General features: G+C 45.0%; 3 protein-coding genes across 3 annotated transcripts; all 3 read left to right on the plus strand.

Annotated features, from left to right (window-relative positions):
• Positions 1 to 801: 801 nt before the first annotated feature.
• On the plus strand, positions 802 to 8,146 carry LOC139342653 (inositol-3-phosphate synthase 1-A-like). Its single transcript, XM_070979866.1, has 11 exons — positions 802 to 1,008; positions 1,313 to 1,435; positions 1,528 to 1,689; positions 2,400 to 2,529; positions 2,849 to 3,042; positions 3,141 to 3,290; positions 3,919 to 4,134; positions 5,145 to 5,309; positions 5,403 to 5,516; positions 6,393 to 6,610; positions 6,776 to 8,146. The coding sequence occupies exons 2-11, from the start codon at positions 1,322 to 1,324 to the stop codon at positions 6,969 to 6,971; spliced, it is 1,659 nt and encodes a 552-aa protein (XP_070835967.1). The 5' UTR covers positions 802 to 1,008; positions 1,313 to 1,321; the 3' UTR covers positions 6,972 to 8,146.
• Positions 8,147 to 8,567: 421 nt separating this feature from the next.
• Positions 8,568 to 10,745, plus strand: tpgs1 (tubulin polyglutamylase complex subunit 1). The gene is made up of 2 exons (XM_070979448.1): positions 8,568 to 8,930; positions 9,236 to 10,745. The coding sequence occupies exons 1-2, from the start codon at positions 8,593 to 8,595 to the stop codon at positions 9,882 to 9,884; spliced, it is 987 nt and encodes a 328-aa protein (XP_070835549.1). The 5' UTR covers positions 8,568 to 8,592; the 3' UTR covers positions 9,885 to 10,745.
• Positions 10,746 to 11,472: 727 nt separating this feature from the next.
• On the plus strand, positions 11,473 to 16,018 carry LOC139342650 (uncharacterized). The gene is made up of 4 exons (XM_070979863.1): positions 11,473 to 11,791; positions 12,896 to 13,444; positions 13,529 to 13,689; positions 14,639 to 16,018. Exons 1-4 carry the CDS (start codon positions 11,627 to 11,629, stop codon positions 15,069 to 15,071), a joined length of 1,308 nt encoding a protein of 435 aa, XP_070835964.1. The 5' UTR covers positions 11,473 to 11,626; the 3' UTR covers positions 15,072 to 16,018.
• Positions 16,019 to 16,663: the final 645 nt, after the last annotated feature.

The raw sequence follows: 16,663 nt of genomic DNA on the forward strand, positions 1-16,663 counted from the left end.
CATTATTCATCATATTCAGTTTGGGTTTTTTCATTCTAATGCTTTGACGTCCCTTAAAACAAAAGAGGGTATCATTCTGATTGTTGTAATTATTATACCTAATGTGTTTTTCACCTTTCATCATCAGCACTGTGCAGTATTTAGCCACGGCGCTGTCATGGTGACTGCTGCTCCCTCCACCTTCCTTCACTTCCCTTGTTTTTGGCTTCATATCAGGCTCTGTTTTGTGTTTTTCTCATATTATCAGTATCATACACTTTCCTCCTCTCACCTCCAGGCACATAAACACAGTTAACGCAGCATGCCTGCAGACACACAGCCCAGTTTTTCACAACAGTAACTGCATATTTTATCTTTCACAACACAACACCTGTTTTGTTGTTGTTGTTGTTGTTGTTGACAACATGTTTTTTCTTTAGTTTTTTTTCTCTCTCTTATTTTTTCTTTTCACCTCATGTTTTGCTTTTCATATTCTTTGACAACAACAGCAACAACAACAACAATGATATGGTCCATCACAGACACAGGACGTCACACCAGTCATACAAATTAAACTACCAATTTTGATGACTGCAAAAGTGCCTGATTCCATAAACAGAAAAAAATGATTATTTATTTTATTGATCTGTCAGGCGATTGACAAACAGCCAGATCTCTAAAAAGTAATCGATCAAATCATCTCTGTTTTGAAGCAACCTGATTCGCGACCACAGACCCTGCTGTCGTCACGCGGTCCTCAAACCTCTCCATCCTCGCGCTTTACATAAAGGGGACGGCGCAGCCTCATTGGCACGAGCTGCTGACTACGTCGCGCGAGGGAGGGTAATCAAACTGCGTGGTCAGGCGGAGCAGGGGATAGATCGACACCACCCGGCACTTTTAGACGGAAAGGACTGGAAACTTCCATCCACACAGGCGAAGGACTGTCCGCGACGCACACCGGAACCGGCTTCATTTGAGCACTGAGTAAACTCACGAACATCTTTACCCTTGAAGTTGAAAGAAAAGGTGAGGGTGTTTCCGGGTTTCATCTTGGTTCATACCCGCGTGTCATTCATTTAGCGGCACACCTGTTTCTCCGTTTATAACTGGCAGAAATGGCTCAAGATGGTCTGACGGGAATTACTGAGAATAATTTTACAGTTTTGTCCGTCAGGGAGGCGTGAAACAGCGGTGTGTTAACTCATCTCTTCCTTTTTTCGACAGGCCACGCCGCTAGCTTCTTAGTTGTGACGTGTTGAGGAAATGTGGCGTTACTCATCCACGCACATTGAGACAAACCCTCCGCTGTTTCTCTCTCATCTCTTTGCAGACTGCAGCCATGTCTGTGAACATTCATGTCAACAGCCCTAATGTGAAGTACACAGATGCACACATCACTGCTCAGTACTCCTACCAGACGGCATCCGTGCACATGGAGGCCAACAGACTCACGGTAACAGGACTTTTCTTACATTCTTGTGTGCACACATGCAGCTGGAAGTTATGCGTCCCCTGTGCAGTAACTTTGCTCCATATGGGGAACAGGTGAACCCCCGCACCACCGAGATGACATTCCGCACTGAGAGGCGTGTACCCCGGCTGGGTGTGATGCTGGTGGGCTGGGGAGGCAACAACGGGACCACGGTCACAGCAGCTGTACTGGCCAACAAGCAGGGTCTCACCTGGAGAACCAAGACGGGAGTGAAGGTGAGCAGAGTGACACAAACATGCCTGTATGCGGAAGGCGAATCAGCTGATGGTTTGCATTCATTTCAGTGGGCAGGGACTTGATTTGAGATGGTTGGACAATAATAAGCCTTATTGTGTCTTTGACGATGCTCATTGTGAGGATTATCTGTCTCAAGCAGCTTTCTGTAAGTTGATTTCCACAGTGCAATGAAATGAATGTAAACCGCCGGCTGCCTGGAGGGAGGAAAAGGGGAAAAAGCCACTGACTAGCTTGGAAAATGTAGTTATGGCAGCTAAAACATGCAAACACCACAATGATTCTTCTTTCAATAAAGTGCCGATAAAGTCCTTTATGGTGAATGGACTCTCTGTGAGCAGACCACAATTGGAAGTGAAAAGCTACCACGAGGGTAGAAACTGCTTGTCCTATTTAATAAAGGTAGCCCCTGTACGTCCCCTGATACAGTGGTCAACACTCATTATAAGCTGGTTATGCTGACATGTTCAGCAGAGTGTTAAGGGCTTAACTGATTCTGGTCGTGGGGATTTCCCCTTACATGGAAATACATTTTTACCTCTGTGAGCTGGTTCCACTTCGTCTGTTTCGTCTGTTTAGGATTTAATGCACTTGTAATAAACCTTAAAGCTACTGAAAATCTAATCCTTATAGGGAATGAAATCACACTGTTTCCTCTCCTTTCTCCTCTTTCTCTCCCGCATTCCCACAGAAAGCAAACTACTTCGGCTCCCTCCTGCAGGCGTCTACTGTTTGTCTGGGATCAGGGCTGGAGGGCGAGGTCAACGTGCCCTTCCGTGACCTCCTTCCCATGGTGCACCCTAACGATATAGTGTTTGACGGTACGAACAATTTCAGATCAGTCTTAAGGTTTAACCGCTGACACAGAGATGGAACAGTGTATGTAGGTGAGAGGGCACGTGAGGTAGCAGCAGGGAAAAACTGACCCCAGGGCAGCTTCAGAGGCCCTTCATGAGGTGAAGATGGTCAGAGATTTGCCTAAGGGAAGACTTTTAACAGGCAACCTATTTATAGAGCTGCTACAGTCTATTTTAAGATGAAAGTGATGACCCAAAAAGGTCAGCCTCTGCTCTTGTAGTCCTGGAAAATGAGAGCGATCTCAGGATCCAGCACATTTGTTAACTTGACATGTGTCTTCAGGCTGGGATATCTCCTCGATGGATCTTGGCAGTGCGATGGAGAGAGCTCAGGTGCTTGACTGGTCGTTACAGGAGCAGCTGCGACCGCACATGAGCCGCATGAAACCCAGGCCGTCCATCTATGTCCCAGAATTTATCGCTGCGAACCAAGAGAGTCGGGCAGACAACGTGCTCACTGGGACCATGGCAGAGCAGGTGATGCTTGGTCTACTCACCAGCAGATTTATGAGCGCTGACGTCTGTTGTTTCATGTTTAATTCTTGATCTAACCAAAAGAGCAAATGGTCTTCCAGGTGGAGCAGATCAGAGCTGACATAAGGGACTTCCATCAGTCGTGTGGTGTGGACAAAGTCATCGTGCTGTGGACCGCCAATACTGAGCGCTTCTGTGATATCATACCAGGGGTCAACGACAGCGCGAAGAACCTGCTGGCTGCAATCCAGGTGAAAGCAGGAGCTGTGAAGAAAGTTTAGTTTGAAAACTTCCAGTCTGATGAAACTTTGAAGTGCCAGATCTAAGGGCGCAAACCCGTACGTTGGTGTCAGCAGAGATCCAGCATGAAAGGCTTGAACTGTCGTTGAAACCAACCTAAATTGTGTTGGTGTCCGGTGGTCATGAATCACCCGTTCGACTTTAATTTCCTCCTAATGCCGAGGACCAAACAGTAATCCTCCATCACATTTAGTGATTAATAAAGCTGAGAGGATGAAAAGATTAGCTCTCCTAACACTTCGCTGTGGATTTGTGGATGAAATGCCATAATGAGCAGCTATTCCTTTTTATATCAGATCTGGGGAAGAAAATTATGATTTGCCCCTCACGGGTTAGTTTTTATTTCATCTCCTGTCTTCAGCGTGCTCGTACTACAGTCGGCAACGATAATGGTCTATTTCACAGACTTATGATCTTCAGCAAACAGCTCAATTTTAGATAGGAATAAGGTCGACAATAGAGTTGTGCGACAGAGATGATGTGAGGAGAGTCTCGGGGGAAATGCAGCCTTGTGAGTCGAGCCTTCTTCGTCAGTGTAATATCATGATTTACTCAGTCATTATCTCTCTCATCCACTAGGCTGGAGCAGAGGTTTCTCCCTCCACTCTGTTCGCAGTGGCCAGCATACTGGAGGGCTGCGCCTATATCAACGGCTCCCCACAGAACACTTTTGTACCAGGAGCCGTGGAGCTGGCCGTGCAGAAAGGGGTCTTCATCGGAGGAGATGACTTCAAATCTGGTCAGACCAAGATCAAGTCTGTGCTGGTGGACTTTCTGGTCAGCGCAGGTATCAAGGTGAGGAAAAGGAAGCAAGGAAGACTGATGACTGATATGGTTTCCTATCTAACACCAGAATTAAAGTGACATAACTTTATTTACACAGCTTAAAATTACAAACCTGCCTTGGAGGCGTTTACAATCTGTACATCACACAACGTCTTCTGTTCTTAGGCTACATCCACACTATCCTGTTTTTAAAGGAAAACTCTCCGTCCTGTGAGCGTTTTAGCACCGTACACGCCTGAACACACATGTACACTGGGCATGCATAAGCCGGTGTTTGCCTCCTGCACATGTGGGCAGTGGTAGCATGATAAAATACAGAATTGAACTGCAGAATAGCTGCTAACAGAGACAATGAGGTCAGCAATGCCTGGAATTTGTTATCCAACAAGGCCCACAGAAGTATACAGCCTGATGTTGTTTCATGTCTCTTTTGAAAAAGGGTCATGTGACAAGAGCGTGACAAATCAGGGGAGGACACATGACTGATAACACGCAGTCCCGGAGTTTTCAAACTGAAAGGGGTCAGCAGAGTTTCCAAAAGTCTTAGTTTTAGTGGACACTTGAAACAAGAACATATTAGTGTGGATGCAACCTGAAGATGCTTTGTTAATTTAAGTACAAACCAGGGGAAAAAAGGAAGAAGCTTCAGGGACGTCAACAATGTGATTGTCTGTCCAGATAATATGAAATTAACACAAAAGCCACTGTGGAACTCCTCATTCTGTCTAATTGTTAAACTGGAGCTGGTGTTCTAAGTAGGCCACGGTGTTCCCGTGTGGACTAAGCACTGAACGTTAAAGGGGGTGATTAAATTGATGCACTGCAGCCACTGAGTCGTTATGTCTGATGTAACACTGCGTTATGTTGTATTTGTTTTGTGGTTTGCTGAAATGTTGTGTTTTATTCGAAGAATGTTCCGATAGTGACGTGAAATTGAATCGAAGTGGCAGGTACAAAGTTACAGTGCCACACACTTCCTGAACAAAGAGATTTTAATAAGCTCCTCTCCCCCTTCACAGCCGACCTCCATTGTCAGCTACAATCATCTCGGCAACAACGACGGGAAGAACCTGTCGGCTCCGCAGCAGTTCCGCTCCAAAGAGATCTCCAAGAGCAACGTGGTGGATGACATGGTCCAGTCAAACCCCATTTTATACCAGCCTGGAGAAAAGCCCGACCACTGTGTGAGTGACTCAGACACAGAAACAGAATGATCTCCGCGTGGACGTGCCTAACGCCTGATCGGACTCATTAACCGTCTCTGTGTGTTATTTCAGGTGGTGATTAAATATGTCCCCTATGTGGGAGACAGCAAGCGTGCCATGGATGAGTACACTTCTGAGATAATGATGGGAGGCACCAATACGATCGCGCTGCACAACACCTGTGAGGTCAGTGTTTCTGCCGAACACGCAGCTGAAAAAGGCCAATCCAGCATACTACAACGGTCTTCAGCATGAGAGTTCAAAATGCTAACTGCTGGCCAAACACGGTGTTCAAGGCTATTCTTCTTCGGCTGACTGTGGTTGTGGAGGAGGAGGAGGCTCAGGAGTGCCAGAGCTTACTGTTAATCCCTCTTAACAAGTCTTGGAGATAATTTAAAGAGACATCTTCAGGTCATTGACATAGTTGTTTCATGGCTTACTGGCATTGCTGCTTTAGCCCGCCCACCACCATTCATGCACACAGAATAGCATCTCTTCTGCTTATGTCTACCCACTTAATCTGTGTCAGACTGCATCAATGTGGATGATTTTATTACAACATGCAGTCGATTAATGTAATTTGTTAACTAGACCTAAAGCTGCTAAGTGTTGATTTTGCATGGACGTGAATGGGCTGAAAATAACAGATAGCATCTTCGCAGGGATCGTGAAAAAAATAGTAATTTTAAAAGATTCTGCCATCACACAAAATGCTGCATATAGTTACTTTGAGTAGGAGTGAAAAAGATGTGCATTTCAGATGTGATTTCAGAGCAAATAAATGAAGATTTGCAACTAAAGTACACCTAAATAGGTTAGTACATGGATCCAACAACAGTCAAACACACGAAGCTATGCATCAGTGTATCTTTACATTAAAGCTCTTGGAAATGTCTGATTTGGTGACTGCTGCTGGTGGCATTAAACAAAGACACTGCTATTAAGGTAGCTGCAGTTCTTGTATGTGCAAGGATCTTCTCTGTCCTCACAGATGTCTTAAGCCGTTTGCCTCTCCCTCTGTTACACCATTATACTCACATCATCTTTCTGTCATTGCAACAGGACTCTCTGCTAGCCAGCCCCATCATCCTGGACCTGGTGATCCTGACAGAGCTTTGCCAGCGTGTGACTGTCCGGCCCCAAGGGGAGGAAGACTTCCAGTCCTTCCACAGTGTCTTAGCACTGCTCTCGTTCCTCTGCAAGGCCCCCCTGGTCCCATCGGGGACCCCGGTCGTGAACGCCTTCTTCCGCCAGAGGGCCTGCATAGAAAACATCATGAGGTTTGAACAAGACTAGTTTCTTTTCCACACAGTTTCCCCAAAAGTTGCGTTGTCCGTTCAACAGAACATTATGCTTTTAAGGACCCTCTTATACACATCGGTACAGTTCTTGTGTTTCATTTAGCGACAGAAGTTGACTGCAGTCTCCCTCCTTGTGTTTTTCAGGGCATGCCTCGGCCTTCCTCCTCAGAACCACATGCTGCTGGAGCACAAGCTGCAGAGAGACTTCCTGCCTCCACATACGACCCCCATCAGTGACAACGTGGCTGCTTTGAAAAAAGCTGCCCTTACCAACGGGAACCATATACCCAGAACAAATGGCGTCTGTGCACACAGCAATGGCATAGCATATGCATTGTGACTGTGATACAACGCTACAGGCCAAGATAGACCTCAAATGTAAACCTGATACCTTTGTGTAAAAAGACCAAAGGCCCTCACTGATCAAGCTATCATTGTGAAACAGAAGTTTAAGCGACACTGGTTTGCAGAGTCAACTTGAAATTTAGAAAACGTATTTAAAATCATAGGTCTTTTTTAGCAAGTCTTGGCCTTTTAAAAAACAGTGTAGTGCTGCAACATTTGCATATCCTACATGCAGTTGTGTCATTTATAATTACTGAGCGTGAACAGGGGCCGATGCGAAGCCCCAAGACTGCCATGATCAAGGCAGACTATTTTGTTAAAATATATTTCATATTTTTGTTCTGTTCAGAATTAACCATATATTGATTATTTTAAGTAAAAGTAAATGCTGCATTTTTGTTTTCCTCATGGTGGTTGGATCCGTATTTAAGTTGTTTTCCATGTTTCATTCGAATGTAAAATACAGGTGTACAGTATAGTTCTCAGACATGGTTCCACGTGTTTAACAAGCGTGTGTGACACTGATCTCGCAGCTATGGAAATGAAATCGAAGAACTGCTGTATTTGTTCTTTTAATATACTGTACATTAGCTTAGTGAATGAGGGGCATCTCCTAAACTTGCTGTATTTTGTGTTTTTGTGTGTCACTGCCTTTTTGTCACCATCTGTATGTTTTTGTTTGAAACTACAATTTTGACCATTTTGTTAAAGAGTAACTCGGGCTATTTATATACAGTAAATGTATTGTTTGAACTTCATATATCTGAGGTATGAATTATTGTTTGTCTTTTTAAATTCACCTTTCCTCATATTGAGCCTTCTGCCATAAATGTGCTTTTTTTGTGTAAATGGTTAATAGCCATTGTTGCAGAAGGAAGTATATGAAACACGATACAACAAACACAGCAATGTTAAAAAAGAACATGTAAATCCGGTGTCTTTTAATCAATGGCAGATATTAATGAAGTGAGTCAACAGTGAACACTACAAAACTGTCAAGATGGCTCTGAATGTCTGGTTATTTTGATGGAGGCAACGTTGTAACTCTGTTTAGACATAAACTGTATCTGCACTAACCTCTAAGTATAAAAGTCTGTAAAATATATAGTTGGCTTATTTTATCTTAATAAAAAAGAACAAAACGGCCGAATGAGACCAGGCTAGATCACCAAAGTGTCTTGTATTTATTCTATGTTTTTAATTGAATGGTTTTAATACACGACAAAGTTGGGGCCAGGTATCAATTTAGCATCGAAAAGCTCAAATTCACAGTGATAAGTGTACAGAGAGTAATGGGAACTTTCTTTTTTTAAGCAGGTCACTTGTGCTCAGCGGGCCCCGCCATATTGTTTTTGGTCTGGCCTTTGCGCACGCGCGTCAGACAGCGTCCCCAGCAACCAGACCGAGGGGACTGGTGATGGTTATAAGGCTTTCTAGACAAGTCTTTGATTTTGGGGTATGTCAGCCGTAAATCGCCGAATAATTTTGAGACGTTTTCTTGCGACGCAGATAAACAATATAAACAGACAGGTATAAGTTGCTCCGTTTCCTGTCTGACGACCGTTAGCGTTCAGTCACTTCCGTTGCTGTTGCTGGGACACGAGACGTCACCAGCAATGGCGGACAAGGAGAAGCGCCGGTCCGGGGCTACTCCTCCAGGGATGCTCGAGGGCAAAGCCACCAGGTCGGACAGCGACAGGGATTTTTTGTCGCAGGCTGGGGTGGGAGGGCTGCTCCGCGGAGCCATCCTAAAGATGGTCGAGGCCAGGTCGGACGATCCCATCGGGTTCCTGGCAGACCACTTCTGTCACCTCGCCTCCGTGACAGAGACCGGCACATCTGGATGCGGCGACGGGGATCAGTTGAGCAACAGCCCGCTGAGCGCAGGCGCGCAGGAGCAGCAGCATCTCAACCGGGCGCTGTGGCACCTGCGGCTGGCGCACCACTCCCAGAGGTCTGGCTTCATTTCTGAATATTATCCGAACAGAAGCTGTGATCAAACTTCATGTGGGCAGACTGTGTGTTGATAGCCTGTGTGTTCAACATAGGTTGGATTGATGGTTTGGAAACTGTATTGAAAAAATGTCTCATCGTCCTCCCCCTGATTATGAGCATTTACCTCCTGCCAATAATACAGTGAAGTGAAGCCCGTTATTTAGCTAACACCAATGCTGATATTAAAACTGTGAGGTGAAATATAATTAAAGATTTCCATCTAACTGACCAATCATTTGCTTTCTTTTACCCCACTGAACTCAGATCTGCCTTCAGCAACAACGTCCGTGTGGCCTACGACCTCCTGAACCTCACTGGCCCCCGCAGACGTCCAGGTGAGGTCCCCGAGGGCCCTGATGGCTCCTGCACTGACATCCCAGCAGGAGGAGGAGGAGTGAGAGGAGGCCTCTACACACAGACTCTGCAGTGCCTGTGCAGTGAAGGCGGAGTCCCTGCCTCCACCTCCGCCCCGCTCCTCCGACGCCTCCATTGTCAAGACCATGAGGCCGTCCCTTATGACGTCTTCCGCCACGGCGTGCTCACGTGTGCAGTTTTCTCAGACTACATCCGGCAGGCTCAGAGGCTTTACGCTGAAGTGTGCTGCCCGGATGAAGGGCCTGCCTCTCGGGCGCTGTGCCTGGCCGTGCTGGGGACCTTAAAGGAGGCCCTGGAGACTTCCCAAGGCTGTGATGCAAACTGTTGTGCCAATGCTAATACGAAAGCTAATTCCTGTCTGGAGGCTAACATCAAGGCTATACGCTACCTGGAGGCCAGTGCCAAGATCTCTCCATACAAGGTAGCTCAGGCCATTGCTGGAGCACAGACACGGGGCCCCGGTGGTAATATGGACGCAAAGGAGTTTGAGAACGCAGCAGCAGAGCTGTTTATCACTCGGGTGAAAGTTGTGTCCTAGGTCTCTTGTGTATTTTCTCATAAGTTCTGAATGTACAGCGACCTAAAGTATATCCTTCTGTGTGCTGTACCTGCTGTAACCTCTAACCTGCTGTTGCATGAAATTGCAAATAGCTACTGAACACCTAAATTACAAGAAGTAAAAAAGCACTCACAGATGCACTAAACCCAATAATTCCATTGTTTGGAAGATTAACACTAATTGTGAAACATATTGCTTGATGTCTGTTATTGTGCTCACTGGCGTGTAAGAGATAAGAACTCGGCGTCTGCTGTGAGCGGCGCTGTGTGAAGGACAGTGAGTTCCTTTCATCGTCTAAATGCGTTGCTGCAGATCCGTATACATCCTGACCGTTCTCATTGTTGTTTTGCCTTTGCTGTGAATTGCTCAGATTAGAAAGCAGCACTCCGTACTGATCCGGATATAACGCAATCCACTGCAACAACCCTGCAATAAGTGCTCCTTTCTTTAACTTATCACTTTCATGTTTTGTTCAGAGGGATGTTGTTCAAACTCACACATTTTGGAGGCTGTACTTTGTGATGCTGTTGAATTGTATTTCATCATGTTGAAGCGTTTCTAATGTTCTGGTAATCATTTGCTAGGAAGTTACCCAGTTTGACACCAGCCACTCTCATGTGTCGTCCTGATGAAGGCGCTGTAGCAGAAAACATTTAAGGAGTAAACATGGATAAGAGGAGAGGAGCTGTGCATATTGACGTTCGCTCGTTTATCTCAAATCTGCCACAGAGAGTCCGAAGAGAGAAACGCTGATAAGTTGGAGTAAAATAGCAAAGCCTGCAGACAGTTGGAGGAATAAAGATGAAACCGATAATAAAGAATAAAAGAGCTTCTAATTCTCTTCTGTTTATCCTGGACTCACTGACGCATGAGCATGTCCTCATACGAGGTCCAAAGACCAAGGACAGACCAAGCAGGTCAGCATTGTCCTGAAATGAAGAGAAGATTGTGGCTTAATGGTCAAGATAAAAAAAGACTGAGAGATGTACAGTTCCTCAAGAAAAAGACAGAGCCTAAAAAGACAAAATGAGCAAGGCCCTAAAAATAATTCCAGCTACTTTATATACTGCTGCATCATATGTAATAATACATTATAATTTATTATTTGAAGATTTTATTGATAATCTAAATTTGCAAAGTAACAAGCTGCTAATGTTGTCAAATGTCGTAGACTAAAAAGCACAACACTGGCATCCAAAATGTAGTGGAGTGAAAGTATAACGCAGCATGAAATGAAAATACCAAAGTTAAGTATAAGTACTCTTTAAAAGTGTTTTTCTTCTCTTCATTGACTGACAAAATATGAAGAGGAGGATAAAAGACACACAATTAGTACAATTAATAAGGAAACAAGTGAGTAATAAACACCATTACTATCCTTCATTTTTCATTGTTCTGTTACAGCTCAGCAAAGGGAAGACAAATATTACAAGTTTCAGTCATAAATGAGGAGAACAATGATGTAATTGAACTTTCTACCAGCAGAAATGTACCTCGTCTTAATGCAGCGTTCTTTCAGTCGCTGCTCAGTTTCAGCCACTAGATGGCAGCACCACTCTGCTCAGACACAAACGGGAGAAGGCGGAAGTGCACCACACCAGCTAACGGCGGCCGTTGAGATGACGGTATCCGCCGTAACACCTGAGCTCCTCTGTTTACATCACGCTCGTTATCCTTAGACCTAGTGTCTGGCGCGTTGCCTGCCGGTTGAACTCGTCAAAATGGAGGAAGAGGGGCAGCTGCGGTCTTTCATGTTCCTCATGACTTACATGCTGCTGAAGCGCAGGAGAGACATTAACAACGCCGACATTCAGAGGCGCCATGAGATCCAGCGACGCATCAGACACCGGCAGTACTTCTTCCAGAGACAGAGGAGGATGCTCATGGTCAGTTCCAAGATGCTGTTCATTACATTAACATGTCACACTGACTGTACTCCGTTTTACGTGGTACTGGGCGAAGTACTCTCTACTTCAGTAAAAGTAGCAATACCACGGTGAAAAAACACTTTCTTACAGGTGAAAGCCGTGCTTTCAAATTTTTACTTAAGTAAAGGTACAAAAGTAAAGAAGCAGTAAAAATACTCCTTACGCAGAGAATAAACTATATTATAATATTGACTTAATTGACACAAAACTACGCCAGAATTTATTTGTTAATTATGTTTTGTATTACTGATACGAATATGCAACTAGTGACTGAAGGTATCAAAAAAATGTCATTAAGTAAAAAGTACAATTACCCTCTGAATTGTTGTGGAGTAATTAAAATCAAGCCAAGTAAAGGAAAGAGTAATTGTACTTAGTTACTTTTCACGACTCATTTTATAGTAGTAAAATAGTAAAAAGTACTCATCACACTTTCTCAGAACCCAGTGTGATGTCTTCAACTTGTCTGGCCAACAGTATTATTTAAAATACTATAATAAGGAGAAAAATAAGAACTGACAGCCCAAAATCACAGATTGTTCGGCATTTTCCCAAGAAATTTTAATCTGAAATTAATAATAGATTATCAAAATTGTTGTCGATTAATTTTCTGTCAATTGACTCATTGGCTAATTGTTTCAACCCTGAGCATAAAATACCCCAAAAGCTTTGGCTTTAAATAGAACAGACCTATTTAAAGGTGGAGTGAGTCACTCTGGAGAAAGATTGCTGATATTTGCTGAATTTGAAACTCGGTGAGCAGCAGGTGGCCTTCGTGCTCGTGCACAGGACAAGGGGATGGAAAATCTGGCATGCTGATGGGAAACCATCGCGAAGCAGGAGAGATGGAAATATCAGCGGATTTGCTCCAGAATGACTCACCTCACCTTCAAGAGGAAGAGCATGGCGAATTCTGCAGACTAAAATAGCAGATAGATATTTCCAAAAACCACTAAAGCACTGACAAAATAAATGAGTCATAGTCTCAGCAGAGCCACAGACTCAATGGTTTTAATAAGTTATGTGATTTAAAGGAAGTCTTATTATTGATCACATCATCAGATGATGATAGCGGGAGGCATCCGCTCCAACGTCCGCATCCGCACGCGCCCCTGGACCACCACTCCGAGCACCGATTGGTGGGAGCGGGTGGTGATGACTGAATTCCAGCCATCTGATTGGCTGGACAAGTTCCGTATGAGCCGGGAGACGTTCTTCTACCTCTGTGACAAGCTGAGGCCTCGTCTGGCTCGTCAGGACACCAGCTTCCGTCTGGCGCTGCCGGTGGAGAAACGTGTCGCGGTGGCTCTGTGGCGCCTGGCGTCCAACATCGAATACCGCACCATCAGTACCCTGTTTGGTGTGGGGAAGTCCACCGTGTGCAGGTGTGTCAGAGACATGTGTCACGCCATCGTGGCGCTCCTCAGCTCCATCTACCTGCGCTCCCCCAACGAGCAGGAGCTGGAGGATTCAGCCCAGCTCTTCCTGTCCCATCATGGCTTCCCTCACTGCGTGGCTGCCATTTCAACGCTGCACACGGCTATCATCACCCCGTCCAACAATGTGTCTGACTACGCCAACCCCGCCGGCTGGCTCTCAGTGCTGTCTCAGGTAGAGGTGCTGCTGCAGATACTCGCTAGTTGTTCAGCGTCAGATTTGGAGTTCTTACCTCTTTCTGTCTCCTCTGTGTTACAGGTGGCCGTTAGTGGCCGGGGGCAGTTCTGGGATGTGTGTGCCAGTTTCCCAGGTGGGACAGACCCAGGTGACATCTTACAGAACTCATCGCTGTGGGCCACAGCTGCAGAGGGTGGACTGTCGCCTGAGCCGCCACCTGTCTTCATGGGAAAACCGCTCAGGTGAAGTGAAAGCAAACAGCATGGCGGTGGGGTCAGGAGCCAAGTCGTACGTATCCACTGTATCTTTGAGGTTGAGACGTTCAGCCTAAATGAAAAGCCAATTTCATGATAGAGAGAGAAGGACTGACATATAGACACCGTGTGACAAGCACACTAAGACTGCTGATAGATATTATGTCCATTTCATTTGATGTTGAGGTCGGAAGTTGTGGTGTAGCTGCATCCTTTTTCTCATTTGTAAAGCCACTGAGTTTGACACAGAATAAGGTGCATTCAGGAGCAAGTAGCTCCACTTCAGAGGTGTACTATGAAACAAGTAAAATCTTACAGATTAATGGTAATAAAATCTGTCCTGCTTCACACACTAATTAACTCCATGTGAGAGCTGTTGGCTATGATGTAATCAATGGAAGTAAAGGAGAATCCCAGAAACTACCTCAACGTAAACATTCCAGACCACGTAGTAAGATCACACAGCAGTAAAGAAATGTTAACATTATGCTCTTGAACTATGTCACATTATTTCATGTAAACCTGATTCAAAAAAAGGTTTGACGCTGTGTAAAACCTAAATGAAACAGAATGTGATCATTTGCTATTCCTTTTTGACTCAGCTGAAAACAAAAACAATATATTTAATGTCCTGCCTCATCAGCTTCATTGATTTCTGTAAATATATGCTTATTCTGAATTTGATGCAGCAACACATTTCAAACAAGGAGCAACAAGACTGGGAGAGTCATGTTTTTTTATTTTTTTGTATTACAGCATACATCTCTTTTTTTTTTTAATCTTTTTTATCGAGCGAATAAGGGTATGAATAAATACATTTAATATTTCAAAGTTCCTTAAAGGCTACTGCTGCTGGGTGATTTTGTGGCTCCGCTCAATGTTGCAGTGCTGGTAGGACGTCAAGTATAACTGACTGAAAACCATCTGTTGTGTGTAGGTATGTGCTGCTCGGGGAGGCCTGCTACCCTCTCCAGAGCTGGCTAATGAAGGCCTATCCTGAGGAAAAGGGCAGGAGGGCCAGCCACACAGCACTTACAGAGCCGCAGCGGCTCTTTAATCGGCGGCTCAGCAGGGCGCTGCGCGTGTCTGAGGAGGCGCTGCTGAGGCTGAGGGCACGCTGGCAGTGTCTGAGCAAGAGGAACGACTGCGGACTGGACGTGGTGCCCACCATGATTCTGGCCTGCTGCATTTTGCACAACATGTGCGAGTCCCACGGGGACGCCTTCAGGGCGGAGTGGCAGGGGGAGGTGGCCGAGGCGGAGAGCCCACAGCCCAGCCACAAGCAGCTCCTCTCAACCAGCATGGACCAAAGTCATGCTGAGGAGGTCCGACACCTCCTCTGTGACTATTTTGAACAACAGAACAATTGAAATCCTCATGAACATTTGTAGGGCGGCACGGTGGAGCAGCAGGTAGTGCCCGTGCCTCACAGCAAGAAGGTCGCTGGTCCATCCCCGGGTCGGGCGGGGCCTTTCTGTGTGAAGTTTGCATGTTCTTCCTGTGCATGCGTGGGTTCTCTCCAGGTACTCCGGCTTCCTCCCACAGACTAAAAAAACATGCTCATTAGGTTAATTGGTGACTCTAACATTGCCCTTAGGTTTGAATGTGAGCGTGAATGGTTGTTTGTCATGTGTGTTGCCCTGCGATCGACTGGCGACCGGTTCAGGGTGTACCCCGCCTTCCGCCCAATGACAGCTGGGATAGTCTCCAGCCCCCCCCCGCAACCCCCAAAAGGGATAGTCAGGTATAGACAATGGATGGATAAACATTTGTAGCTATACTCTGTTAACATGTATCTTTATGCTAAAAGTAACCACGCATGCTGAAACGTGGCATTGTCAGCACTGATCTCAAAGCATAGTTGAACCTAAATGAACCAGACATGGACAAAGAAAAGCTTAGACTGATTGAGAATAAGCTAAATCTGACAATGTAGACCTGTGCCTGACATACCAAGTCTGAGATTTCAGCAGGAACATGTCTTTTTTTGGTGCTCCAGTGTGGCAAATCTTCACATTTTGCCTTACTAGTGGTAAGGCAAATTTGTATTTTTCCCAATTTTTTCATCAAACATTTGTTTTCTATTGTAATAGAAGCATCACAGCCTGAAGGGACTGCTGATGTGCCTGCATACCTTTTCATGACACTGTGCTCATTTATGTTGTTTTGGATATTTTTATGTAGTGCATCACTGCATAAAGATTCAAGTTTAAAGTAAGTCTGATGTAAAAGGTTTTATCCTCTCTTTGATGCTGTGTTGTAACCAGTGTGTAATGGAAAACATTTGTTACACAGTATTAAAACAGTCACTCTGTGAGTTATATGTGGTTAAAAATAAACCTTTAAGAGTCAAAACACAGTAATAGATAGAGGTGGACAGAGACATGGATTCAGATGAGACAGCTCAGGGTTGATGGAGATGCAAATGTAGAACCCACACAGTTCTCAATGCCAAACCTCCTCCTTCGCTTCCTGGAGTTGATGAATGAATACAGTGAGCAGCTCGTACATGCAGTTGTGCGCTGCGGCCACGAGATGTCGCTGCTATCACAGCTCACGTCCACCACAGTCATCTATTCAGTCTAACGCTGCTCTCATTATACTGCAGGTTATTGATGAAGTGATGGAGATTATCTACTTATTCTGTCTTGACGATCAGGTACCATGATGCACCACACTTTGACAGATCTTGCTCAGCAGTGCAGCATACGGGCAGCATATTATGGACTATTAGGACTATTTTATTGTTTTTGCATTGATCTCATATACATTACCTAAGGGCATATAAAAACTAAAAAAAAACCACCTCTTCCTAATTCAAACATATAGGATTTTTTTTTGTCATCTTCTCATCGACCTAACTTGTTCGCCCACGGTCAGATCCCACCACAAGGACCCGCCTCGTCCATTCAATTGGTCTGTCACAAACCTGCTTCATGCAATTCTCCATCTGTCACTCAAC

Source organism: Chaetodon trifascialis, chromosome 14, assembly GCF_039877785.1.
Source record: "Chaetodon trifascialis isolate fChaTrf1 chromosome 14, fChaTrf1.hap1, whole genome shotgun sequence".
NCBI classification, from domain to species: Eukaryota; Metazoa; Chordata; class Actinopteri; order Chaetodontiformes; family Chaetodontidae; genus Chaetodon; species Chaetodon trifascialis.

Excerpts from the sequence above, each read along its gene's own strand:
- LOC139342650 (XM_070979863.1), top strand. The coding sequence starts at position 11,627 with ATGGAGGAAGAGGGGCAGCTGCGGTCTTTCATGTTCCTCATGACTTAC. Across the intron at positions 13,445-13,528 it reads GGCTCTCAGTGCTGTCTCAG|GTGGCCGTTAGTGGCCGGGG; the intron begins GTAGAGGTGCTG and ends TCTGTGTTACAG. Across the intron at positions 13,690-14,638 it reads TTCATGGGAAAACCGCTCAG|GTATGTGCTGCTCGGGGAGG; the intron begins GTGAAGTGAAAG and ends TGTTGTGTGTAG.
- tpgs1 (XM_070979448.1), top strand. The coding sequence starts at position 8,593 with ATGGCGGACAAGGAGAAGCGCCGGTCCGGGGCTACTCCTCCAGGGATG. Across the intron at positions 8,931-9,235 it reads CTGGCGCACCACTCCCAGAG|ATCTGCCTTCAGCAACAACG; the intron begins GTCTGGCTTCAT and ends CACTGAACTCAG.
- LOC139342653 (XM_070979866.1), top strand. The coding sequence starts at position 1,322 with ATGTCTGTGAACATTCATGTCAACAGCCCTAATGTGAAGTACACAGAT. Across the intron at positions 5,310-5,402 it reads GAGAAAAGCCCGACCACTGT|GTGGTGATTAAATATGTCCC; the intron begins GTGAGTGACTCA and ends GTGTTATTTCAG. Across the intron at positions 6,611-6,775 it reads TGCATAGAAAACATCATGAG|GGCATGCCTCGGCCTTCCTC; the intron begins GTTTGAACAAGA and ends TGTGTTTTTCAG.